The 26,224-nt window shown below is 43.3% G+C and overlaps 1 protein-coding gene across 1 annotated transcript in view; it reads left to right on the top strand.

Annotated features, from left to right (window-relative positions):
* Positions 1-2,408: 2,408 nt before the first annotated feature.
* b4galnt4a (beta-1,4-N-acetyl-galactosaminyl transferase 4a) overlaps positions 2,409-26,224 on the top strand; it is a 486,523-nt gene continuing 462,707 nt past the window's right edge. Inside the window, exon 1 of the mRNA XM_029758480.1 lies at positions 2,409-4,393. Coding sequence (XP_029614340.1) covers positions 4,252-4,393 — 142 coding nt within the window. The 5' untranslated portion in view covers positions 2,409-4,251. The remainder of the gene's footprint in view (positions 4,394-26,224) is intronic.

Here is a 26,224-nt window from a genome sequence, read left to right as displayed (position 1 = left end):
AGCACAGTGCCACTTAAACGGCCCGCTACCAAGACTGTGGGCTCTGCTTCTCCGTGGCCGACGTGAGTAAAACATTTAAACGTGTTAACACTCGCAAGGCTGCCGGCCCAGATGGCATCCCTAGCCACGTCTACAGAGCATGCGCAGACCAGCTGGCTGGTGTGTTTACGGACATATTCAATCAAACCCTATCCCAGTCTGCTGTCCTCACATGCTTTAAGATGGCCACCATTGTTCCTGTTCCCAAGAAGGCCAAGGTAACTGAACTAAATTACTATCGCCCCGTAGCACTCACTTCTGTCATCATGAGGTGCTTTGAGAGACGAGTCAAGGATCATATCACCTCCTCCCTACTCCAATTTGCTTACCGCCCCAATTAGTCCACAGACGATGCAATCGCCATCACACTGCACACTGCCCTATCCCATCTGGACAAGAGGAATACCTATGTAAGAATGCTGTTCATTGACTACAGCTCAGCATTCAACATCATAGTACCCTTCAAACTCATCATTAAGCTTGAGACCCTGGGTCTCAACCCCGCCCTGTGCAACTGGGTCCTGGACTTCCTGGAGGGGTGCATCCAGGTGGTGAAGGTAGGGAAACAACATCTTCATTCTGCTGATCCTCAACACTGGGGACCCACAAGGGTCTGGTAAGCCCTCTCCCATACTCCCTGTTCACCCACAACTGCGTGGCCATGCACGCCTCCAACTCAACCATTAAGTTTGCAGACGAGACAGAGACAGCCTACAGGGAGGAGGTGAGGGCGGTGTCAGGAAAATAACCTCTCACTCAATGTCAGCAAAACAAAAGAGATGATTGTGTACTTCAGGAAACAGCAAAGGGAGCACCCCCCTATCCACATCGACGGGACAGCAGTGGAGAAGGTGGAAAGTTCCTCGGTGTACATATCCCTGACAAACTGAAATGGTCCACTCACACAGACAGTGTGGTGTCGAAGGCGCAACAGCGCCTCTTCAACCTCAGGAGGCTGAAAAAATGTGGCTTATCACCAAAAACCCTCACTAACTTTTACAGGTGCACAATTGAGAGCATCCTGTCGGGCTGTATCACAGCCTGGTACGGCAACTACACCGCTCACAACAGCAGGGCTCTCCAGAGGGTGGTACGGTCTGCACAACGCATCACCGGGGGCAAACTACCTGCCCTCCAGGAAACCTACAACACACCCGATATCACAGGAAGGCAAAAAAGATCATCAAGGACAATAATCACCTGAGCCACTACCTGTTCACCCGCTTCCATCCAGAAGGCGAGGTCAGTACAGGTGCATCAGAGCTGGGACAGATAGATTGAAAAACAGCTTCTATCTCAAGGCCATCCGATTGTTAAACAGCCACCACTAACACAGAGAGGCGGCTGCCTACCTACAGACTTGATATCATTGGCCACTTTAATAAATGGAACACTAGTCACTTTAATAATGCCACTTTAAGAATGTTTACATATCTCACATTACTCATCTCATATGTATATACTGTATACTGTATCCTTCACTATCTATTTACCTTAGCCACTCTGTCACTGCTCATCCATATATTTTATACTTGTATATATATTCTCATCCCATTCCTTTACTAGATTGTGTGTATTAGGTTTTGTTGTGGAATTTGTTAGATATTAGGTTTTGTTGTGGAATTGTTAGATATTACCTGTTAGATACTGCTGCACTGTCAGATCTAGAAGCATAATCATTTCGCTACACTCGCAATAACATCTGCTATTTGATTTGATAGATTTGTTATGCTTCAGGATCCACTGTAGAACTATAGAACACCTCGGCCCAAATTAACTGTCCAGTGTACATAGTTCTGAAAACAGCACAAACACATTAGACCTTCAAACCCTACCACACAATCAGTTGTAATGATGGTATTGACGAAATTCTTTACACTATTTGAAACGGGTTTCAAAGTCTGTATGCTCAGTTTCCTGGTACATTTCAAGTGCGTATTTTTGTTCTGACCAAAAGGCGGCACTCAAGGGCGCATCTTGGAGTGCCTATCTCCAAAGCAGCATCACCTGTGAGCGTGGACTGCCTTGCCTTGCCTTGGACGGTGTATTATGACTTTTGGATACGACACGCTACTTACTTTGGACGCCACATCACGGGGTAGGATTTATATTCAATAGACCTGGCCCGATTTAAAACCACATTTAAAAGAATAAGCTGATAGTCGAGCTATGTAGAACTGTTTTCCATGCTAGATAACGGGTCACTACAATATTTACCATTCTCATCATTGGGAAAAGCCGACGTCGTCTAATGGCCAATGTCGTCATCGCACCTCCCACGAGCGCAGGCTCCGGTTGGATACCGGACCTGTCGATCATGGGCTGCTCCCAAGTTCGGTTGCCCAGCAGCGTTTCTGATGCCCAATTGATGGACGAAGAAGAGTAGTCTCAAAAACCAGACCATAGGCAACAGCCGAAGCGTTTAAAAATTGTGGGAGATTAGAAGAAGAGTATATAGATTACATGGGCAAGGGAGAATAGCCTCTGCCTGTGCTTTACTAGGGTATAGCATTTTTAAAAAAATATTATGTGTTAGTATTTATACTATTATACATATCTCCATATTCTGCGACACCTTGCATTGAGCAAGGGTTCATTTCGACATGATGCGCCATGTAAGGGCAGAAGAGGACGATGTTATTACGGTGTAATAACGAAGAAGAGCTCACGAATTGAATAACACTGCTAGCCAGTGCATCGCAGCTAGTAACATTGTAGCGTTCATCATACTGCATCTCTCCTGAATTTGGATGTTATTGTTTAGCGAGAGCTTGCGTTTGCGTTTCGCCTGCACCGGGAACGCTGACAAGGGTCGGGACTTGGTCGGGAGCATTTCGGTCAAATGCAGCGACTGAGAGAGCAGCAGCACCGACGATCGGGGCGCGTGAAGGTGCACATGGACCTCTGAGAGGAATCCCGTGGATCTCGAAACGAACCGGCACATTTAACGTTTCATGTTTAGTCTAGGCCTACTCCTCTCACCTGGCACCCAGCGCGCTGTTCAATTCTCAACGCAGGTATTTTGTTGATAGCGTTTTATATTTCTCAACTGGGTCTTTAAATTAGCCAGAATAGGTTATGAAGATGATGCCAGTTGATATCGAATCACAGCTCTGGGGAATATAGGAAAGCGGTCCAACTGATCCATTATCATTAGCCAAATTACTTCTCCAGATTACCGTTTCATCAGTGTTTAACGATTAGGAACGGAACGTTTGGAGTTTAGATAGGACAGTTGGTTATTACGGAGTAAGGTGGATAATTTGACACGTAATTTGCAAATAAACAGAGAGCACACTAGAGCAACCCTATAATGCTACGTACGACGCGCGGGTGTTGATTTGGATAGATCAAACCCTCTAGTCTATTTGGAAATGCGCATGTCAGTGTAAAATCTAGAACTCTGACTCGCTCTGTTTTAGTGTTTACTATGTCATGTAAACTCACTGCACGCTGTCGTGCGAGCGAACGTAGTAGGCTACTTATTTAGCCGCGAATTGGCAATCTTTAGAATAGAAACACGTCTATTTTTAAAATTGTACGTTTTCTGATTCTATCTGTGGAAGCCGCTCAACTGTGCCCTCGGATTCGCCTTAATCTGGGGCATGATCCTCGTGTGAGAAATCGTTGAAATAATCAGCGTCGGGGTGTCAACGAGGCTAGAGCGAGTAGGGGATTTGGCTAGATTATCGCTGGACTGCTATTTTGTTCCCTTAGTCGAACACTGACTGAACCGCGGCTTCTGATCCGCCGCCTTTCCCCCTGCCCAAACTGCCACCGCAGAGCGCCTGGAATGCGATTTGGGGAACCCTTTCTTCGTTTTTTTTCAAGGAGTTTGTCTCCGAGGACAACGGTTCTCTTGCAGAGTAAGAACGCAAATAATAGCTCATTTACAATTGATAAAGTTAGTCTATAGCAATGACTGAAGCGAGTCCGGAGCGCTATTTTACGGTCAAACCTGGCGCATCAGAGAATGTGTTTTTTCATTTAGAACTCAGCTAAATTCACTGTTGGCTATAGTGTCGGGCAACGGATACACCACGGATGGACTAGGGGACTACACCTCGATCTCATCCAAGGAGTACCGGTTAGGTTATACACGATTACTTCAGTAACCTACTACTCCAGAACCGCGGACGGTTAGTTCGGGTTAACGAGCGTCAGGCATTCTCCCCATTCTGCAGCCGGTAAACGGATGATGTTTGAGCGAGGATGCTGCGCTTCCCCGTGAAGAAAATCCGGAAGCAGTTCAAACTCCTTCTGCTGCTTGTGCTGCTCACCTTTGCCGTGTGGTTCACCTACCTACACATCAATCAGGGCAAAGCTATCAAACTCCACTTCAACTACGGCAAAGGTAGGATGCATTTAAAACGGCCTTTCATGTGTGAAGTTGTGTTCTTGTGAGTTAGTAAGTGAAGTCATGTTTCATAGGGTTTGGCTTTTTGTGAACTTTGTCCAATGTGAATTGGAAATATGTCTTTGATTTCTAAACAATATGCAGTGCTGCTGGTGTTGTGACTTCTGTGGATGTTTTTTCTCGAATATCCTGGTTGCTTGGTTGTTTGTCACTTAGTGCCGAAGAAGTATCATTTTTGCAGGAGTAGAACTAGTAGCGAAAACAACATCTCCTCATTAATGACCAATACACAGTCAAATCGCAAGAGTTAATTCAACTCTTATAGGGTCAAATGTAACGTTATTTTGGGGTTTATATGGTCCCACTGCCATTTTGTGTTAAAACTACTCTGGTCACGGTATTGATATTTTGGGAGTTAAAACTACACTAGGCCTAAATGGAGTAAATATCGAACTGACAGAGTTGCTTAATTTAACTCGACCTGACCTGCCATTTTATTATTCTCAGTGTTGCTTTTAATCAACTCCCTTGCCATTTACACATTTCTGTGTTGTTCTGAATTAACAATCAACTCCAGCAGAGTTCACTTCTCTTTCAATTTACTTCCTTTGAGTTAATAGGGTGTAAAGTCTTATTTGAATATTTGTTAATGTTTTACATTATGGTGGTTTGCAATGTTATATCCAATGTCTATTAGGTCCAACTTGCAGGAAGACATGCAACACTTTTATACAACCCACAACGTGCATTTAGAATGCCTGTCAGAGTAGGGAAGAAAATACAGTAGATGGAGACCACCTACACCAGTGGCGGATTTAGGTATAGGCGACATGGGCAGCCGCCCAGGGCGGCATCTTGCCGGGGGAGGCACATGGCGCCCGCACAAAATAAATCAGAATGGTGACATTTGCACGATCGGTTTTCTATGGCTTATTTGCACGTCACGTCAATGATATCATGTCACTGTGTGGGACTATGGGTCAATTAACCTTGTCGGAGTGGGCGCCCTGATTGTAGTTTGTGAGCTAGGCAGGCAACTGCCTGGGAAGGTCTCCCACTCAGAAGTACAAGATGGGGAGGGGGCGGGGGTAGGTTGACCTCAGGTCTCCCGTCTGGAAGCCCGAGGTAGGGGTAGTGGGGGAGTCTATCAAATAGCGCACCTTTTAACTTTGTACAGTACTAATGCAATTAGTAAAAATCAGTCACACTACGAAATGCCAAGGGAGCCCAGGGAGCCATACAAGCTAGAACCGCCACTGACCTACACCATGTAAACTGGAACAACTATCTCAGTAATGGTTGCTATAAATCCAACCACTTACAGATTGGATTACTTTCTTATCTTTGTGTAGCATCAATGGATATGCGAAAACCCAGATATTGAAACAAACAATAAAAACATTCAACCTGCAGTATGCTGGGATATACAGTTTTTACAATGTGGCCCCTCCCAGCCTCACTGAATACAAAGTACTCTTGATGGAGTTAACAGTACTCTGTCCCAATCAACTCCAGTTATCAACACTAACTCCAGGGAGCGTATCACTCTCTTGAGGGTTAAGATAACTCCCAGTAGAGTCAATAACACTGTGATTTTAACTATCCTTGATTTACTGTGTACCTTTCCTCTCTCTCCAACCTCACCTATGGGCCCTGGTCAAAAGTAGTGCACTAAATAGGGGAATATAGTGCCATTTGGGACGCAACATGGCTGTGTAGCGAGGCCAAGCCAAAGTGCAATGTGCTGCACCCAGGTTGAAGTAAGAGGCTGTAGTCTCATTAATAATGAACAGGCGGATCATGAAAGCGTCTCCAGAGGTCACGACATGCCAATTAAATGGGAAAATGTGGGAAAAACACCACCCACTCTTTTTCAGTCACCCAACTATCAACCTAAGTCCAGTGACAGGGTTCAAATTGTTGTTGATTTCAAGTTGAGTTAGTTGACAACTCAATCTAATGTAAATCAAAACTACATGTTGAACTGACATCTGTACCCAGTGGAAACCGCTGGGTTCTTAAAAGGCTTGTCACCGCTGTGTACGTTGCTTTGGTGGCTTGACATGTTCCTTGTGAATGATGTAAAGTGACACCTTGTGATTACTGAATCCTTGACATGTGTGTAACCCCCATATTGCTATAGGCTAAGTGCAGTGGAGACCCTTTTCTTCTGATGTTCTCTGGCTGAGCGAGGGTTTTTCCCTGCGCTAGAGCTTACTGATGATGACAGGGCTGCGTGTGTGTGTGTGTGTGTGTGTGTGTGTGTGTGTGTGTGTGTGTGTGTGTGTGTGTGTGTGTGTGTGTGTGTGTGTTTGAAAGGCCGGTGGGTGTTGCCCCAGCTTGTTGCTGCCTTACTGAAGGTGAGTGGGCTTTAGTTAAATGACAGGGGTTTGAGGGGCTGAAATTGTTCAAACAGATTGGCAGGTTTTGCATTCTTGCTATACTTACAGTGCCCTATTCTCAACCCTTGACTTTTTTTCAAATGTTGTTGTGTTACAGCCTGAATTTAGATTTTGTGTCACTGGGTTGCACAGAATACCCCATAATGTCAAAGTGGAATTATGTTTTTAGAAACCAAAAAATTATAATGTGAAATGTCTTGAGTCTAAGTATTCAACCCCTTTGTTATGGCAAGCTTAAATAAGTCAGGACATAAAATGTGCTTAACAAGTCACATAATAAGTTGCATGGACTCACTCTGTGAGAAATAATAGTGTTTAACATGATTTTTGAATTACTACTTAATCTCTGTACAACACACATACAATTATCTTTAAGTTCCCTCAGTGGAGTAGTGAATTTAAACACAGATACAACCACAAAGACCAGGGAGGTTTTCCAATGCCTCGCAACGAAAGGCACCTATTGGTAGATGGGTAAAAAAAGCAGACATTGAATATCCTTTTGAGTATGTTGTAGTTATCAATACAGCCAGTCACTACAAGGATATAGGCGTCCTTCCAAAATCATTTGCCAGAGAGGAAGGAAACCGCTCAGGGATTTCACCATGACGCCAATGGTGACTTTAAAACAGCTACAGAGTTTAATGGCTGTGATAGGAGAAAACTGAGGATCAGAGCCTAAAATGAACACCTGCCACCCACCAAATGCAGGTAGATTTTGGAAATGTCGGGTAAGAATGTCTAACTTACCAGCCACGTTGGCGGGTGGTCACACACAGGGCTCTACAATGCAAGCATTTCTTACAAATAGTCAAAAGTCAAGTATGAGCCATGTGCGAGCAGTTATTTTATAGCAAGATAAATGCTGCAGTTGATGTTTCCAAATTATTTCTGCTGTTTTGCTTCATATCTGGTGATGCACAAAGAAATAGGACTGCTATCGTTATATAGCTATCCCACCTCGCGCAGCAACACTGCCTTCTGGGTGGCTTTGTTCACTGTGAATGAAGTGTTGAAAGATTTGTTTTTAGAAGCAATGCGCACAGGCATAAAAGTTGGTCTAACTACTGAAGTGAGATATTATCCTCATGTTTCTTGGATATTTACATTGTTTTCTTCAAGTTAGGTTGTTTTTAAATGTTTGAATTCGTTTCCACTGCTAGCGAAGAGAAGAGATGTCGTCGCCCTCTACTAGTGAGATTCTCACAGGCACCTGTGAAGACTGGAATGGCCATGTTACCAAGGTAACCTTAAAGGGGCAGCTGAACATTTGTCTCATCTGTGATATTTTGGTTTAATGGCTCAGGTCTAAAATACATAAATAATACATTCCTTGTATTAGAAACATTACTAAACATGCTCGTCCATTTAGATTTGTGTTTTCTGTGTAATTAATGCAGCAAAAAAATATTTGGGCAGGTAAAACAAATATGAGTGTCTGGTAGATTATTTATTTTTTATCTACCTGCCACAGTGGCTGGTAGACAAAGTTAGTTTTAGGCCCTGCTGAGAATGGATCAACAACATTGTAGTTACCCCACAATACTAACCTAAATGACAGAGTGAAAAGAAGGAAGCCTGTACAGAATAAAAATATTCCAAAAGATGCATCCTGTTTGCAATAAGGCACTAAAGCAAAACTGCAAAAAAAATTGCCAAAGAAATTCATGTCTAGAATACAAAAGCATTATGTTTGAGGCAAATCCAACACAACACATGAGTACCACTCTTCATATTTTCAAGCATGGTGGTGGCTGTGCCATGTTATGGGTATGTGTGTCATTGTCAAGTACTAGGGAATAGAGTTAAGCACAGGCAAAATCCTAGAGGAAAACCTGGTTCAGTCTGCTTTCCTACAGACACTGGGAGACAAATGCACCTTTCAGCAGGACAATAACAGAAAACATAAGACCAAATATACACTGGAATTGCTTACCAAGACGACATTGAATGTTCCTGAATGGCCTAGTTACAGTTTTGACTTATATCGGCTTGAAAATCTATGGCAAAACTTGAAAATGGCTCTCTAGCAATGATCAACAACCAACTGGAAGAATTGTCTAAGAATAATGTGCAAATATTGTACAATCCAGGTGTACCAAGCTCTTAGAGACTTACCCAGAAAGACTCGCAGGTGTAATCACTGCCAAAGGTGATTCTAACATGTATGGACTCAGGCGGGTGAATATTTTTTCTTCTAATTTGATATTACAGAGTATTTTGTGTAGCACGTTGACAAAAAAAATGACAATTAAATATTAGCCCTACCTTGTAACACAGCAAAATGTGGAAAAAGTCAAGAGAAGTGACTACTTTCTGAAAGCACCGAACATTAGTGTATCTGAAACATGTCCAAATGTTGTAGCCTATACATGTCGAGACAAATGTCTCTCTCTCTCTCTCACACTCTCACACACACACACACACACACACACACACACACACACACACACACACACACACTTAAAGTCGTCCAACAGGTCAGCAGTCCACTTAACCCACCCAAATGGACAAAATGTCCTTCATAGTCCAAGGCTTTATTAGTGTAATAATCAAGAATATGCAAAACAAGGACTCTAAAAAGTGTTTTAATATTCTTATCTGTTGGATGAAGATTATGGGTTGTGCTTTTTGAGTTTGTTGGTCATTTTTTTTCTCTCCGTGCTTGTGTTAAGTCCATTATTAACCTGGGACAATTCTAGCTGTCTAGGAAAGCACATGTTGATGTAAAACCCAATTTCAGCTTGTGCCTTAGATTCATTTTGGCTAAACAAATCAAATTTACTCATACAGTGCCCCCTACCCAGCTATGCCAAACAACTGTTACCTAGTCAACTTCAAATTTTATCTGTTGAAAATGATACATTTCTAACGTAATTATCCGGGGTGGTCAAGTTCCTTCTCATTATCCTACATTAAATACGGAATTGGGATTATAATTTTTTTCATTTTGTATTTAACCTTTATTTATCCATGAAGTCCTATTGAGGATAGAATAGGGCAATTCCAGCATTACGGATGTGACATTAGCACACAAAATCACAAACTATACTGAACAAAAATATAAACGCAACATGCAACAAAATGCAAAAATGTCAACGATTTTACTGAGTTACAGTTCATATAAGGAAATCAGTCAATTGAAATGAATAAATTAGGCCCTAACCTATGGATTTCACATGACTGGGCAGGGGCGCAGCAATAGGTGGGCCTGGGAGGACATAGGCCCACCCACTTGAGAGCCAGGTCCAACCAACCAATCAGAATGTGTTTTCCCCCACAAAAAGGCTTTATTACAGACAGAAATACTCCTCAGCTTTTTTGGGAAACTGAACTTATTTGTGAAACTCTGTAAGTTTGTGAGTCTTAAGGTAAAACATAGATAGCCATTTCGAAGGAAAGGCTTGGCTCAAAACAAAAACGATAATTTTGAAAAGACTGTCATTTTCATTATTACTTTGGAGAGGAAAAATGACCGTTATGGATGTTACTCCCTCCATTATGGATGTCTAAAACACAGAAACAAATCTTTTCATCGTTTTATCTAAACAACACTACTGCCATGTTTGAGAAATGCATTTCTGCATATATTTTCTATGATATCACATACTTTTTAAGATATCAACAATTGCTTCTCTAAAAGTCTAAAGAATACGTCTCAAAACAAGCACACAAAATGTGGTGAATTTACATACTTTTGAAGCTAAGTTGGCTGCGTTTACACAGGCAGCACAGTTATGATATTTTTTCCACTAATTGGTCTTTTGACCAGTCAGATCAGCTCTGAAAAAGATCTGATGTGAAAAGATCTGATGTGATTGGTCAAAACACAAATGAATGGAAAACAATATCAGAATTGGGCTGCATTGTGTAAACGCAGCTCATATGCTCCATCACATACACAATTGTTATGGATGTCACAAATATCACAACACTGAAAAGGGAAATTGACAATATAAAAAGAGAAACCAATTAGACCATATTAAACCTTGATGAAATCAAATCCAATGTTATTTGTCAGATGCGCCGAATATGACCTTACAGTGAAATGCTTACTTACAAGCCCTTAACCAACAATGCAGTTGTAAGAAAAATAAGTGTTAAGTTAAAAATAACAAATAGTTAAAGAGCAGCAGTAAAATAACAGTACATTATTTTTTTTCATTTCAGCAGACGCTCTTATCCAGAACGACTTACAGTAGTGAATGCATACATTTCAAACATTTTTTTTCGTACTGGTCCCCCGTGGGAATCGAACCCACAACCCTGGCATTGCAAACACCGTGCTCTACCAATTGAGCCACACGGAGACAGTAGCGAGGCTATATACAGGGGATACCGGTACAGTGTAAGATGCATGTTTTACAAAAACGTTTCCTAAAATACTGTAGGTACGTAATGGATTTTGCATTGCTACTCCCCTGAAAGACACTACCCAAGGGCCCCCCGGCCTGAGCTTTCGCTGCCTCCACGAGATCATTGGGAATTCCATTACATCCTGAGGTGGCCCAGCTACTCATCAGAACTACATCACTCCAGGTTCCCCTGGCTGAAACCTACGTTGTATTTACCAGAGCGTTGGGAGCGCCACTCCCCCCCCGAGGTGGCCCAGCTGCTCTCCTGACCGACATCCATCTAGGCCCACCCGGGCAAGCCCCCAGAGCAGCCTGGCTCACCAGCAGATCGACACAATTCCACAGTGCACAGTCCACGACACCAAAGTCTGCACCCCCTTCAGCCAGAGCCTCGACTAGCCATAGTTAAGGAGGCTTCTGCTTCAGACGTGGAGCCACAGCCAGCTGCTGACACGGGGCCTGTTCTGGCTGCCGTTGTTCTGGCTGCCATCCTCTATTCCCTGTGAGGATCCACTATTGGTCGAGCAGATGCTCGTCTGCCCGAGGTTTGACTGTCTGCTACCCTGGAACCTTAAGCCACGTCTCCACCCCTGCCAGCTTCTGGCACAGACTCCTGCTCCCCCAGTAGGCTCCAAGTTTACGGATATACCAGGCCCTTAGTCTCTGGCCCTAGTTGCAGGCTCACACTTCTGGCTTAGGCCCCTGGACTGCTGTATTAGTACTAGGACCCCAGTCCACAGTCCCCTGCACTAGCAGCCTCTAAGTATCCTACCCAGCTAGGCCCTACATTCATTTGCAGGTCTGCAGTCTCCTGCCCTTCTCAGATCACAGCCCCCTGCCTTAGTTGGTAGGCAGTTGCCTAGTCTGCCAGACTTAGAGCCTCCTGCCCTGCTAGGCCACAAGTTACCTGTGCTAGGCTCTCAATCCTTAGCCCTCTTCGGCTCTCAGTCCCTAGCACTAGGTCCTCAGTCTCCAGCTGTACTAGGTCTGCTGTCTCCAGCACTAGTCGGCCCTCTGGTGGGTAATCAGGCTCCTGCCTGTCTTGGCTCAGAGTTACCTTTCCTCTAGTAGGCCCACAGCTCTATTGCTCTCCTAGCACTCAATTGTTTTTCCTGTCAGTTCCAGTACCAGTTTCCCTCTCAGGCCCAGAGCCAGTATCCCTGTATGTTCCAGAGTCAGTTTCCCTGCCAGGCACAGTCATCCTCTCTATCAGGCCCGATGTTACCAGCACCAGACTCCCAGCCTTCATGCGTCCTAGGTGCGCTGTCCCCAGACCTAGTCGACCTTCAGTCTCCTGCTCTGCCAGGCTTTAGGTTCTGTGTCCCACTAGGTCTGTGATTTCTGCCCTCAGTTGGTCTAAAGCCACCCCTCCTAGTGCTACACGCTAAACCTCCTGTACTAGTTCCAGGCCCTGGGTTTCCTGTCCTGTTCAGCCCTGAGTTGGCTGTCTTTCTAGGTCTGCAGTCCTTGCCGCTAGCCAGTTCACAATCCCCAGTTTCAGCCGGTGCCTAGCCGCCTGTCCTAAGCTCCAAGTTCCCTTCTCAGGTAGGTTCTCAGTCTCCTGTAACACCTGGCCTGCAGTCTTAGGTCATAGTTTTTGGTTGTATGTTTCCTGCCCTAATAGGCCCTCAGCCCACTGACCTGGGGGACCCACCGTTCCCTGACCCAGGGGGCCTGCTGTCTCCAGTTCTAGGGGGCCGCCCACCTCCCGCAATGGAAGACCCTCCAGCCCTTGCACCTGGGGAATCACCTGACCTCGTCTCTGGGGCCTAGTTGGCTCCTGCTTTTGAATCCCTGATGAGCCTCATCCAGGTGTCCACACTTGCTCCACCATGGGAGCCATTGCCGTCAGTAGTGGTGAGAGAGTCACCAACCTCAGCAGAAGCCAGCTAGCTGTCAACAACAGTTGTGGCAGGCTTGCCACATTCCTCTGCAGTTTGATCCTCTGCCACACCGTGGCGTTCCATGGCGCAGCCCAGAACTGTCCCTCCCTCATGGGGCGGCCCCTTACATGCACTGGAGCCGGCACCCTACTGGCCCCCATGGTCCTCTAAGAGACACCCGCAACCAGCTACCCTTCTATGGCCAGATGCACACAAGGACTGGACCCCTGCTAGTCTGGTACCTTCACTGCTCTGCCCCTCTGTCCTGCCAGATAGTACTAGGCCCTTCCAGGACTAAGCCCCCTATTGAGGCCTTTCAGGATGTGTGGATTTCCAACAGAAAATCCAGGGGCAGCTGTAAAAAAAAGTCTGACCCTCTCAATCTGATTGGCCTTTAGGTCTGTCGATCACCTGCCTATTCCAACCAATCAGGACGCTTGGAGACACTCCAGGGCCCTGACACCTCACGTTAGTGAGTGTTTACATGCTGTCGCAAGAAGAAGGAAGTGCACTAACTAGCGTAGAGGACGGGGAAGGATCAAGGCAGAAGTGGATGCCAAGTCTGAATCGAGTAAAGTTGAAGATGATGAATGGAAAACTATAGTGTCCAAGAATAAAACAAAAAGGAAATTGCAAAAAAATTGTAATGGATGGTGAGTGTAGGTCAGATAAGGGTATGTTTCCTGTTGGGATTAGTTTTTTGAATAAGGACATTTATCTGAGAAACCCATTTGAGGTATCGAAGAAGCTGAAGTATGTGTAGGGAAAAGTGGAATCAATCAGTTTGACCAGGAGTGGGCTTGTTCTGGTTAATTGTGTTTCTGAAGAGCAAAAGTAGGAGGCTTTGGGAATCACAAGAATTCAAAATTCTGAAGTATTATGCTTTGAACTGCGAAGTAGAGCACCGGGGTGTCGATAACGGTAGATATTGAATACTTCAAGAGAATCCAAGATGTGGTTGGTGCCCGTCACCTGAACTGCATGGTGAATGGGGAAAAGGAAGAAAGTCAGCAAGTTCTTTTGTTTTTTGATAAAGAGCACATCCCTACGCATGTAAAGTATGCAGTAAATGCATTTGTCCACAAGCCACTACAATGCAATAACTTTAAAGGATTTGGCCATGTTGCAAATGTTTGCAGACCAGGTAGGCAAGTTGAGAACAAGTTCTCATTTACAGTTGCGACCTGGCCAAGATAAAGCAAAGCAGTTTGACACACACAACACCAGAGTTACACAGGGAGTAAAACAAACATACAGTCAATAATATAGTAGAAAAATAAGTCTATATACAAAGTGAGCAAATGAGGTGAGATAAGGGAGTTAAAGGCAAAAAAGGCCATGGGGGCGAGGTAAATACAATATAGCAAGTAAAACACTAGAATGGTAGATTTACAGTGGAAGAAAGTGCAAAGTAGAAATATAAATAATGGGGTGCAAAGGAGCAAAATAAATAAATAAATACAGTAGGGGAAGAGGTAGTTGTTTGGGCTAAATTATAGATGGGCTATGTACAGGTGCAGTAATCTGTGAGCTGCTCTGACAGCTGGTGCTTAAAGCTAGTGAGGGAGATAAGTGTTTCCAGTTTTAGAGATTTTTGTAGTTCGTTCCAGTCATTGGCAGCAGAGAACTGGAAGGAGAGGCGGCCGAAGGAGGAATTGGCTTTGGGGGTGACCAGAGAGATATACCTGCTGGAGCGCGTGCTACAGGTGGGTGCTGCTATGGTGACCAGCGAGGGGGAACTTTACCTAATATTGATATTATATTGAAGATCGAATTGAAGAATGTCTGTGTTGCAACTGTGGTGGGGATCATAATTGAGAAAGCAAGTGTTGATGATATGGTAGTGGATACACCCCAGCCATTAGTAAATATTTGTCAACCAAGAAAACCAGACACGCTTTGTGTGAAAAAGGTGGATTTTGTGGTGTTTATTGCAACGGTTATTAAGTGTCAAAAAATCGCATTGTGATTTTAATAGAAGCACTGTGAATTGTGTTAGTGTTTTTTGGTAGTTAGTATGAATTTGTTCATCCACAACATATTTTGTTTTTGGGGATATTTTCCTACCCGTTACACTAAGTGGCGGAAATACACTTTGAGTGTAGTCTGCCAATAAACCTCAAAGAAGAAGACAGACCGTTCACATGCCGTTTTCCAATATGTGTGTCCATTAAAATAAGTAATTGTTGGAAATGCTCCTGGGATAAGTTTGAGTGTAATATTAGTGAGTGAAGGTTACCTTACCGTGTAATGTAACTGTGTAGATAAGTTTGTAAGTAAGAAGTTTCAGGTGTTGTTTGCTAGCTCTGAGCTCATTCTAGAATTGTCTGTTAGTGCGTACTCTTAGTTACTCCTTAGACCTAGTTACTCCTTAGTCCAAGGATCTTACATGTTCTGTTTAAAGGGCGAATTGGCTATGGAAGACAAAACAGCCAAATACTCAATCTAAATGTGAATTGTTTTTCAATTGCAGTCCCGTTCTAGAAACATAAATCCCTTTACTTTCATATCACATCAAAATAATTTAACAAATTCAAAATACACACTTCCTGTAAACTGTTTTAACCGGTTTTAACACAGTTGCAGCCGACAGTATTTTTTTGTGACAATCTGTCTTCCGTTTAGACACAGGTGTTTGGAGACGCAGATAGCTAATTAGCATGTGAACAAGTGCTGTAACATGGAAATATGGCTGTGTGCGAACCCTAACCCTCTAAAGGTATGTATCAATTGAACCTTTCGTTTTTTTTGTGATTTCTCACTGATATGAAAGACAAGGTCCTTATGCTTCCAAAACCGTACCGCAAACGATGTGTTTAAGTGCTTTGACTGAACATTGTGGCTTTTAACAAATCTCCCCCTACAGAAGACACCTTCGTCCAATGACTCTTATGTGTAATGTAACGGAACTGAAAGTCAATATCAAGGATTAGTGTACTCTGTACATGCGATCTCATTTAGTACATATTGTTATTTATTGCTACAGGTGTGTTTTAAGTGCGACTAGCCTACTCGCTACTATTTTACTAGCAATGTTTATATTGATTGCCTGCTACCGTTGCAAGGTAAAGCCTTAGATACTGCTGTATTAGGGGGCACTACTGCCTCTCTCATGCTCTCGCACATGCACAGTAACTAATAGCCCTAGGATCAGTTCTCACTCTCTCTCGGGCAGTATTTTTACATTTACATCAATATTCCTGTATTTCCATTGCTTTCATTCATATGTTTATATCATGCCACATTGCTCATCTGCTTGTTGTTATATTGTATATGTAATTATATATTTAGTATCTTGGAAATTGATCTTCATGTTTGCATTGTTTCTACATTTATTTTGAGCCACACAAGTATACACAACATCTGTAGGTGGTGGTGACAAAGCGTGCAGTAATGGGCCTCAACATCACGTTCTAACTGGACAGCACTATGGTGGGTAGAACCAAAACCAATCAGCATTAAGTATATAGCGGTTGTGGGCATATCCAGCCAACCGCTCAGACATGCTTCAGCGAACTGTTTTTTTATGGTCCTAGTTCTCGCCGGATTTAGTAACCAACAATTTTTTCAATGACTCATTGGGCTCTATTTTAACAAACTTAACGCAATGGTAAGTCTAAGCGCTGGTGGTAGTGCTATAGGTCTGGGGTGGGCCAGAAATATTTTCACAGTGGTTATTTTCATAGCCGCAATAGCTGGCGGTAGTGCGAAAGGGATAGGTTTTGATGAATTAACAAGTTGTAGGTGTGACGAGGGCTTGGCCACTCACTGGCCAATCAACATGTTCCATGGCTTAATACTGCATGCATTTTTCTTAAGTTCTGTAGGTTATTGATGGTCTTTGCGTTGTCATCAACTCCAATTCAGCCGGGGGCATGGAATATTGTCATCCTAGTGCCTTGTGGATTGATACTACAGTTTATTAAATAGCATAGGCTACAGTAACGAGTGATAGCAGCAGTAAAACAAAACAAAAAAACATCCAGTGTTGGCTCAATATTTTTGGAGCGTTGACAGTCAACATTTTTGTAATTGGCTTCAATGAGTATAGGCCTTTTATTTGCATCACAAATACTAGGCTCCCGTAAATTGTATTGTATTTGTGAGGCACGTTCGCAATAAGAAAGATGTAGTTTATATGGTGTTATCGGACTGAGAAATGTGAATAGCCTATGTTTGGATGAGCGCATCTTTGGTAACCAGACAAGAGGCGCTCTTTGGAAATGGGGATGGATACAAGTCGAATGGAGTATGCACTGTAGGTAGGCCTATGTGAATTGTGAATAATCCATAAGCATGTCGGCAAAAGCCTCACGAGTAGACCATTTAGAAATCTTTTATGGATAGGCTCCTTGGCTAATGCATTGCCAGGATTAGAAAGAAACCAGATGCATTATATTAGGGTGAGGGTAGCCTACTATAAGGGCTTGTTTTTTAATCAAACGAAACAGAAAACAAGGAATTCTTACAGGAAAAAAACTTAAAATGTTTTCAGATAAATTCACGAAAAAAAGAAACGTCCCTTTTTCAGGACCCTGTCTTTCAAAGATAATTTCACAGATCTTCATTGTAAAGGGTTTAAACACTGTTACCCATGCTTGTTCAATGAACCATAAACAATGAATGAACATGCACCTGTGGAACGGTCGTTAAGACACTAATAGCTTACAGGCAATTAAGGTTACAGTTATGAAAACTTAGGACACTAAAGAGGCCTTTCTACTGACTCTGGAAAAACACCAAAGAAAGATGCCCAGAATCCCTGCTCTTCTGTGTGAACATGCCTTAGGCATGCTGCAAGGAGGCATGAGGACTGCAGATGTGGCCAGGGCGATAAATTGCAATGTCCGTCCTGTGAGACGCCTAAGACAGCGCTACAGGGACGGACGGCTGATCGTCCTCACAGTGGCAGACCACATGTAACAACACCTGCACAGGATCGGTACATCCGAACATCCCACCTGCGGGACAAGTACAGGATGGCAACAACAACTGCCCGAGTTACACCAGGAAAGCACAATCCCTCCATCAGTGCTCAGACTGTCCGCAATAGGCTGAGAGAGGCTGGAATGAGGGCTTGTAGGCCTGTTGAAAGGCAGGTCCTCAACAGACATCACCGGCAACAATGTCACCTATGGGCACAAACCCACCGTTGCTGGACCCACAGGACTGGCTAAAAGTGCTCTTCACTCGCGGTTTTGTCTCACCAGGGGTGATGGTCGGATTCGCGATTGTCGTCGAAGGAATGAGCGTTACACCGAGGTCTGTACTCTGGAGCGGAATCGATTTGGAGGTGGAGGGTCCGTCATGGTCTGGGGTTGTGTGTCACAGCATCATCGGACTGAGCTTGTTGTCATTGCAGGCAATCTCAACGCTGTGCGTTACAGGGAAGATATCCTCCTCCTTCATGTGGTATCTTTCCTGCAGGCTCATCCTGACATGACCCTCCAGCATGACAATGCCACCAGCCATGCTGCTCGTTCTGTGCGTGATTTCCTGCAAGACAGGAATGTCAGTGTTCTGCCATGGCCAGCGAAGAGCCTGGATCTCAATCTCATTGAGCACATCTGGGACCTGTGGGATCGTAGGGTGAGGGCTAGGGCCGTTCCCCCCAGAAATGTCCGGGAACTTGCAGGTGCCTTGGTGGAAGAGTGGGGTAACATCTCACAGCAAGAACTGGCAAATCTGGTACAGTCCATGAGGAGGAGATGCACTGCAGTAAAAATAATAACAGGAGCTGGCTAAAATAATGTAATAGCCTACAGATAAAAAGGGGATATCCGTTCACTGTTTTCTTGCTGCTAAGCTTGATCTTTTAATGGACCTTTGGTGATTTAAGATTTATTTCAAAGCGGTCTCACAAAACCCTTTATCAATAGACTTGATTACTTGGCGAATGCATTGGGTATGACAAAAAAACTGCCTTCATTGAGAGGATGGGAGGCTATGCTTGGTTTTTAATCAAATTAAACAAAATGGGGGAAAAACATTAGTTTATGTTTCTAAGTACAAGGTTTACGGGCACAAAAAGCACATTTATTGTGCCATGTGCATGAGGCTACTGTGCGTCACAGCTGGATAAGCTGCGCTTCCGCTGTAAAAATCCATGCCATAACCAACCGCAAGCGAACTCATTTGTGATTATTGTGTCGAGACAGGTAAATTACCAATACTGGCACTAGGGTTTGAAAATAGAAAAGCTTTAACAGGTCAAAATTGCAAACAAGCCTGCGTTTGACAATTGCGCTGGCTTAACGCCAGCCGAAAATAGAGCCCATTGTCTGTATCTATTGGTCCACTCGTTTCACTAGATCAAAATAATAAGTGGATTAAATGCTTGTGTTCCTATCACATTTTTCATCAGGTCTTCAAGCGTTTGATGTAGTATGAGCCAGGGTTGTCACGGTAACAGTATCCCAATACTACAATCCTGATACTTTCCCATGGCAAAAAGAAAAACAAGAAGCAGAGTCCACTGTATAGTCCTGTAGAAACCTGCATGTAAAATAGTGTGCGCTATAGCTTAAAAAACTAAAACAAATGTGACAAAATCAGGGTGACAACAAAAGGTTGTTTGTTTCCAAAAGGTTTGCCTCGTGTTTTGTTTCCTTGCCATAATATCGATAGTATTGTGACAACCCTAGTATAATGGATAAGTCACCGCTATTCACCATTAATTGTAATGCGATCTTATCATTTCTAAGAGCTACAGTATATGTGAGTAGTTCCTTATTTAGCCTGTACCATGATCATACGGAGAGTGTACACTGCACACACTGATGTCATCTCCTAGCATGTTTTGCACAGATCAGTCCCTGTGTGCTGCTGTGTATGGTTTACTACTCGCCTACATATGGCATTCGAAAAGTATTCAGACCCCTTGACTTTTTCCACATTTTATTATGTTACAGCCTTATTCTAAAATTGATTAAATAAATACGAATCCTCATCAAATCTACACACAATACCCCATAATGACAATGCAAAAACAGGTTTTTAGAAATGTTTACAAATGTATTAAAAATAAAACCGAAACACCTTATTTACATAAGTTTTCATACCCTTTGCTATGGGACTCGAAATTGAGCTCAGGTGCATCCTGTTTCCATTGATCATCCTTGAGATGTTTTTACAACTTGATTGGAGTCCACCTGTGGTAAATTCAATTGACTGGACATGATTTGGAAAGGCACACACCTGTTTATGTAAGGTCCCACAGTTGACAGTGCATGTCAGAGCAAAAACCAAGCCATGAGGACAAAGAATTGTCCATAGAGCTCTGAGACAGGATTGTGTCGAGGCACATATCTGGGGAAGGGTACCAAAAAATTTGAATGCCAAGCGTCACGTCTGGAGGAAATTTTGCTCCATCCCTACGATGAAGGATGGTGTTAGCAGCATCATGCTGTGGGGATGTTTTTCAGCGGCAGGGACTGGGAGACTAGTCAGGATCGAGGGAAAGATGAACGGAACTACTGTAAGTACAGAGAGATCCTTGATGAAAACTTGCTCAGGACCTCAGACTGGGGTGAAGTTTCACCTTCCAACAGGACAACGACCCTTAGCACACAGCCAAGACAACGCAGGAGTGGCTTCGGGACAAGTCTCTGATTGTCCTTGAGTGTTCCAGCCAGAGCCTGGTCTTGAACCCAATCGGACATCTCTTGAGAGGCCTGAAAATAGCTGTGCAACAACGCTTGCCATCCAACCTGACAGAGCTTGAGAGGATCTGCAGAGAAGAATGGGAGAAACTCCCCAAATACAGGTGTACCAAGCTTGTAGCGTCATACCCAAGAAGACTTGAATACTTATGTAAATGTCATATTTTAAGCTTTTTATTTTAAATACATTTGCAAAAAGGTCTAAAAACCTGTTTTTGCTTTGTCATAATGGTGTATTGTGTGTAGATTGATTAGATTATTATAATTTTTTAATACATTTTAGAATGAGGCTGTAACGTAACAACAATGTAGAAAAAGTCAATGGGTCTGAGTCCTTTCTGAATGCACTGTGTGTTTGCATGCAGGCAAGCAGGCAGGGAGACACTCACACGTGCACAGATTCCTGCTTTAAAAGCACTCACTCATGTACTGTGGTGGTAGCTTAGGCAGTTATAGGACTGATTGATGGTGGTTTTGTGTCAGCCTCTGGTCGCTCGAGAACAACTGAACTCCGAACAACGTGTGTGTGCGGATGTATTGTGAATAAAATCATATGGACAAATGAGGTGAAACGTGATTTACGGTTTTTTTTCGGGGGGGGGGTTTAGGTTTGGTTGAAGTTCGTGGAGTCGGTGGATTTTTGGAACAGAGTTTATTTAGTCTGAATTTGAATGAGGAAGAGTGTTGGTCGGCAGGCAGCGGTGCATTTTAGATGAGGGACGTGTCAGCCAGCAGCACAACAGACACCCTGTTCCCCATCAACAGGTCCATTGAGGGCTGGATGGAGGAGGATGGAGGATGGAGCTGGGCAGGCTGAGAGAGATGTCTGGGGAATAGAGAGCTCTTTTGATTGACCACAATTGCACACACATGCGAGAAAGTGTACACAGTACACAGACGGGAATATGCACACCACACACACACACACACACACTTGCACAATTGTGTAGTGGTTTTTCCTGTGTTGTACACACTCACCACTCGACCAGCTTGACATCACACCTCTGGGGGACAGAAAGGCAGTAACAGGAAGTCCCAGAAGTCCGGACAGATTGGCTGCTGGGTTGCCCAGGGAGATGACATATGGAAGAGGGCGTAGTGTTATAGAATGCCCAAACATTCCTTAGCTGAACCAGACCTCCTGATTGGAGGAAAAGCATTCTGAATCTGAATTCTAGAACTAGTAGAGAACATGTTCATTTTCATCATGAGACAAAGCAGGCTCATGTTCAAAAGGTCACACCGTGGGAAACCGTTTTGCAATAAAAAACAAAAATAAATTTACAGCATACTAGAGTCTCATGAAAACAGTATTTGACATTGAAACACAATGGTGGTGCAGGTGAAAACTGAAGCAGATATGACTGGCTTAGTCCATGTAATGTGTATATACACACACACACACACACACACACACACACACAGACACAGATATCTAATGAGTTGTATCTGCATTGTTGTTCTCTTGCCTCGTCAATACCCACAGGCCTCGCTGCTGTCATGGCAACCATGCACTCTGATGTCACCTCTAAATTTAGCCGCGGCGGTTGTCACGGTCGTACACACCATAGAAATTCTCTTGCTAACACATGCTAACACACGCACACATGACAACACATGTTGACACACATACACAAACACTAGTACACACACTAACACACACTTGCACGCTAACGCACACAGAGGCTAACACGCTGCATTATTCATTATTTCGGTTGCTGTTATTGTGCATCTGCTGTAGCAACAATTGTCTTTAGACTCTGAACTGCTAAACTCACTCTCCAAACCAATTTCAATGTTTCCATGTGGCACTAGTAGGTGCTTTCTTATTGTTATGTGTTACCAGAAACCACAGTGCTACAATAGATGAGCCATTTCAAACTCATGTACTTTCATTTGAAAATCAGAAAGATGTTCAAGGCAAGCCAAGTTCAATTATACTACTCTGAAGGGAGCAGTTTATGATTTGTAAGTGTGTTAGCCAATGCCAAACGCAAGTCACAAGTGAAGCCGGTTGGTCGGTTTAGTTGAACAGATTGCAGATCATTTAGAAATGCAGCGAGATTCCAACCATACATGAACAGGTGCTACAACCCTGCCTGGAAAACGCCCTCCACTCACCTTTCATGGTAACAAAAACCCTGATTTGCTGTATGATTTAGAAATGTTGGAACTTGGCCATGTCAGTTTTTTGACACACATACACACATATGCCTAATGCAGATTTTTCTAAAAGAAAGCAGAATGGCAAATTTGATAGTATTTCTTTAGAGGTGTGGGCAGAATGTTTTAATCTTTTGTAATGACTTTTTCAAAAAAAAATGCATAGCGAATTCTGAACACTATATCTACTGTAGGATACTGAAAAAAAATGAAATTACAGTAGGCTACTTCAAAGTAAAAGATCAACTGTCTGCATGTTCACCTGTTAAATTCGATTGTAGGTGATGTTATAAACTGTGCTACCTATGGGATTACATACAGCAAAACTTGAAATACCTAGCCTATCTATTTACTAGGCTACTATGTCCAACTAAATGAGATATGAATGGTCTAAAGTTTGCTGGGAGGTGAGCACATTCTCACATTAAGTTAGAACTGTCACACAAACAGTTTGGGGTATATTTTGTATGTACGCACAGTTAAAAATGAGGCCCACCCAGGAAACTTGCACCGTGCAAAATCTTTGTTCTGCCACACACAGGAGAACAACTTGTGAACGGTAGGTAGGTTTATTTTAGAATTCATAGTGACCACAATGTTGCTCATCTGAAGAATATACCATTTTGCACAGTACACCAAATTCTGTTAAATTGGCAGGTTGATGTTAATTGTCATGAATCTCGCCTTACATACAGAATTCAGCGATTTCCACTAGATGGGCCAGCTACAAAGTAAAAATGGGCTATATTGTAAAAAATCATGAAAACAAACATTTGGTTTAGCAGTGTGGTTAAGGTAAGGTTAGTGTTAGATTTAAAATCTAATTTTATGAATTTGTGACTGTGCCAGCTAGTGACCACTCTGCCGAACTGCCTCCAGGGCAAGAACCATGACAATAAATGCCAACCGGTTTTAATTAAAAAGATTAATTTAAAAAAGCAAATCGCCAGTCTTTGCTGTTCAAATAACCTTTTGAATTAAATTACACTGAATAAAAATATAGTTACAGTTCATATAAGGAAATCAGTCAATTGAAATAAATGAATGTAGGCCCTAATCTATGGATTTCCCATCACTGGGAATACAGATATGTATCTGTTGGTCACAGATACCTTAAGGTATGGGCGTGGATCAGAAAACCATTCAGTATCTGGTGTGACCACCATATGCCTAATGCAGATCGACACATGTCCTTCACATAGATTAGATCAGGCTGTTGATTGTGGCCTGTGGAATGTTGTCCCACTCCTCTTCAATGGTTGTGCGACGTTGCTGGATATTGGTGGGAACTGGAACATGCTGTTGTACATGTCAATCCAGAGCATCCCAAACATGCTCAATGGGTGACATGCCTGGTGTGTATGAAGGCCGTGGAAGAACTGGGACATTTTCAGCTTCCAGGAATTGTGTACAGATTCTTGTGACATGGGGTCGTGCATTATCATGCTGAAACATGAGGTGATGGCGGCGGATGAATGGCACAACAATGGGCCTCAGGATCTCATCATGGTATATCTTTGCATTCAAATTTCCATCGATAAAATGCAATTGTGTTTGTTGTTTGTAGCTTATGAGTGCCCATACCATAACCCCACTGCCACCATGGGGCACTCTGTTCATAACATTGACATCAGCAAACCGCTCCCCCACACAACGCTATACACGCTGTCTGCCTTGTGCCCGGTACAGTTGAAACCGGGATTCGCCCAATGAAGTTGGTTAGGACGCCGAACTGCAGTCAGGTCAAGACATGGGTGAGGACGATGAGCTTCCCTGAGACTGTTTCTGACAGTTTGTGCAGAAATTCTTCGGTTGTGCAAACTCAAAGTTTCATCAGCGGGTGGCTGGTCTCAGATGATCCCGTGGTTACACATGGTCTGCTGTTGTGAGACCGGTTGGATGTACTGCCATGTTCTCTAAAATGACATTGGATGTGGATAATGGTCGATACATTATGATTCGATTCTCTGGCAACAGCTCTGGTGGACATTCCTGCAGTCAGCATGCCAATTGCACACTCCCTCAAAACTTGAGACATCTGTGGCATTGTGTTGTGTGACAAAACTGCATATTTTAGAGTGTCCTTTTATTGTCCCCAGCACAAGGTGCACCTGTCTAATGATCATGTTGTTTAATAAGTTTCTTGATATGCCACACCTGTCAGGTGGATGGATTATCTTGTCAAAGGAGAAATGCTCACTAACAAGGATGTAAACAAGCCCATTTTTTGGGATCTTTTATTTTAGCTTGTGAAACATGGGACCAACATTTTACATGTTGTGTTTATATTTTTGTTCATTATGAAATCTCATGTGTGTCTATCACGTTGTAGTGGGCCTACAATAGAACCTTCAAATGCAAATTGTCATTAAATCTGGAGAGAAACATAATTGGGATGTATTCCAATCTGCTTTCTTAGGCTTTAAGGAACTAGAAATGTGTATGCTGAGAATGTTGTGGTAATGTTAAGTAAAATATAACATCAGTTAGGATCACTTTATTTTAAGAATGTGAAATGTCAGAATAATAGTAGAGAGAATTATTTATTTCAGCTTTTATTTCTTTCATCACATTCCCAGTGGGTCAGAAGTTTACATACACTCAATTAGTATTTGGTAGCATTGCCTTTAAATTGTTTAACTTTGGTCAAACGTTTCAGGTAGCCTTCCACAAGCTTCCCAAAATAGTGGGTGAATTTTGGCCCATTCCGCCTTATAGAGCTGGTGTAACTGAGTCAGGTTTGCAGGCCTCCTTGCTCGCACACACTTTTTCAGTTCTGCCCACAAATGTTCTATAGGATTGAGGTCAGGGCTTTGTGATGACCACTCCAATACCTTGCCTTTGTTGTCCTTAAGCCATTTTGCCACAACTTTGGAAGTATGCTTGGGGTCATTGTCCAGTTGGAAGACCCATTTGCGACCAAGCTTTAACTTCCTGACTGATGTCTTGAGATGTTGCTTCAATATATCCACATAACTTTCCTGCCAAATGATGCCATCTATTTTGTGAAGTGCACCAGTCCCTCCTGCAGCAAAGCACTCCCACAACATGATGCTGCCACCCCCGTGCTTCACGGTTGGGATGGTGTTCTGGTTCGAGCCTGGGTTGGGGCGAAGAGAGGGACGGAACCTACACTGTTACATTGATGCTGTTGACCCGGATCATTGGTTGCTGCGGAAAAGGAGGAGGTCAAAGGGGGGGTGAGTGTAACCGATGTGAAATGGCTAGTTAGTTAGCGGTGGTGCGCGCTAATAGCGTTTCAATCGGTGACGTCACTCGCTCTGAGACTTGAAGTAGGGTTTCCCCTTGCGTTGCAAGGGCTGCGGCTTTTGTGGCGCGATGGGTAACGGTGCTTCGTGGGTGT

The sequence above is a fragment of the Salmo trutta genome, chromosome 7 (genome assembly GCF_901001165.1).
Source record: "Salmo trutta chromosome 7, fSalTru1.1, whole genome shotgun sequence".
NCBI classification, from domain to species: domain Eukaryota; kingdom Metazoa; phylum Chordata; class Actinopteri; order Salmoniformes; family Salmonidae; genus Salmo; species Salmo trutta.
The sequence above is the reverse complement of the archived record's forward strand: the minus strand, read 5'-3'. Positions and strand labels throughout refer to the sequence as shown.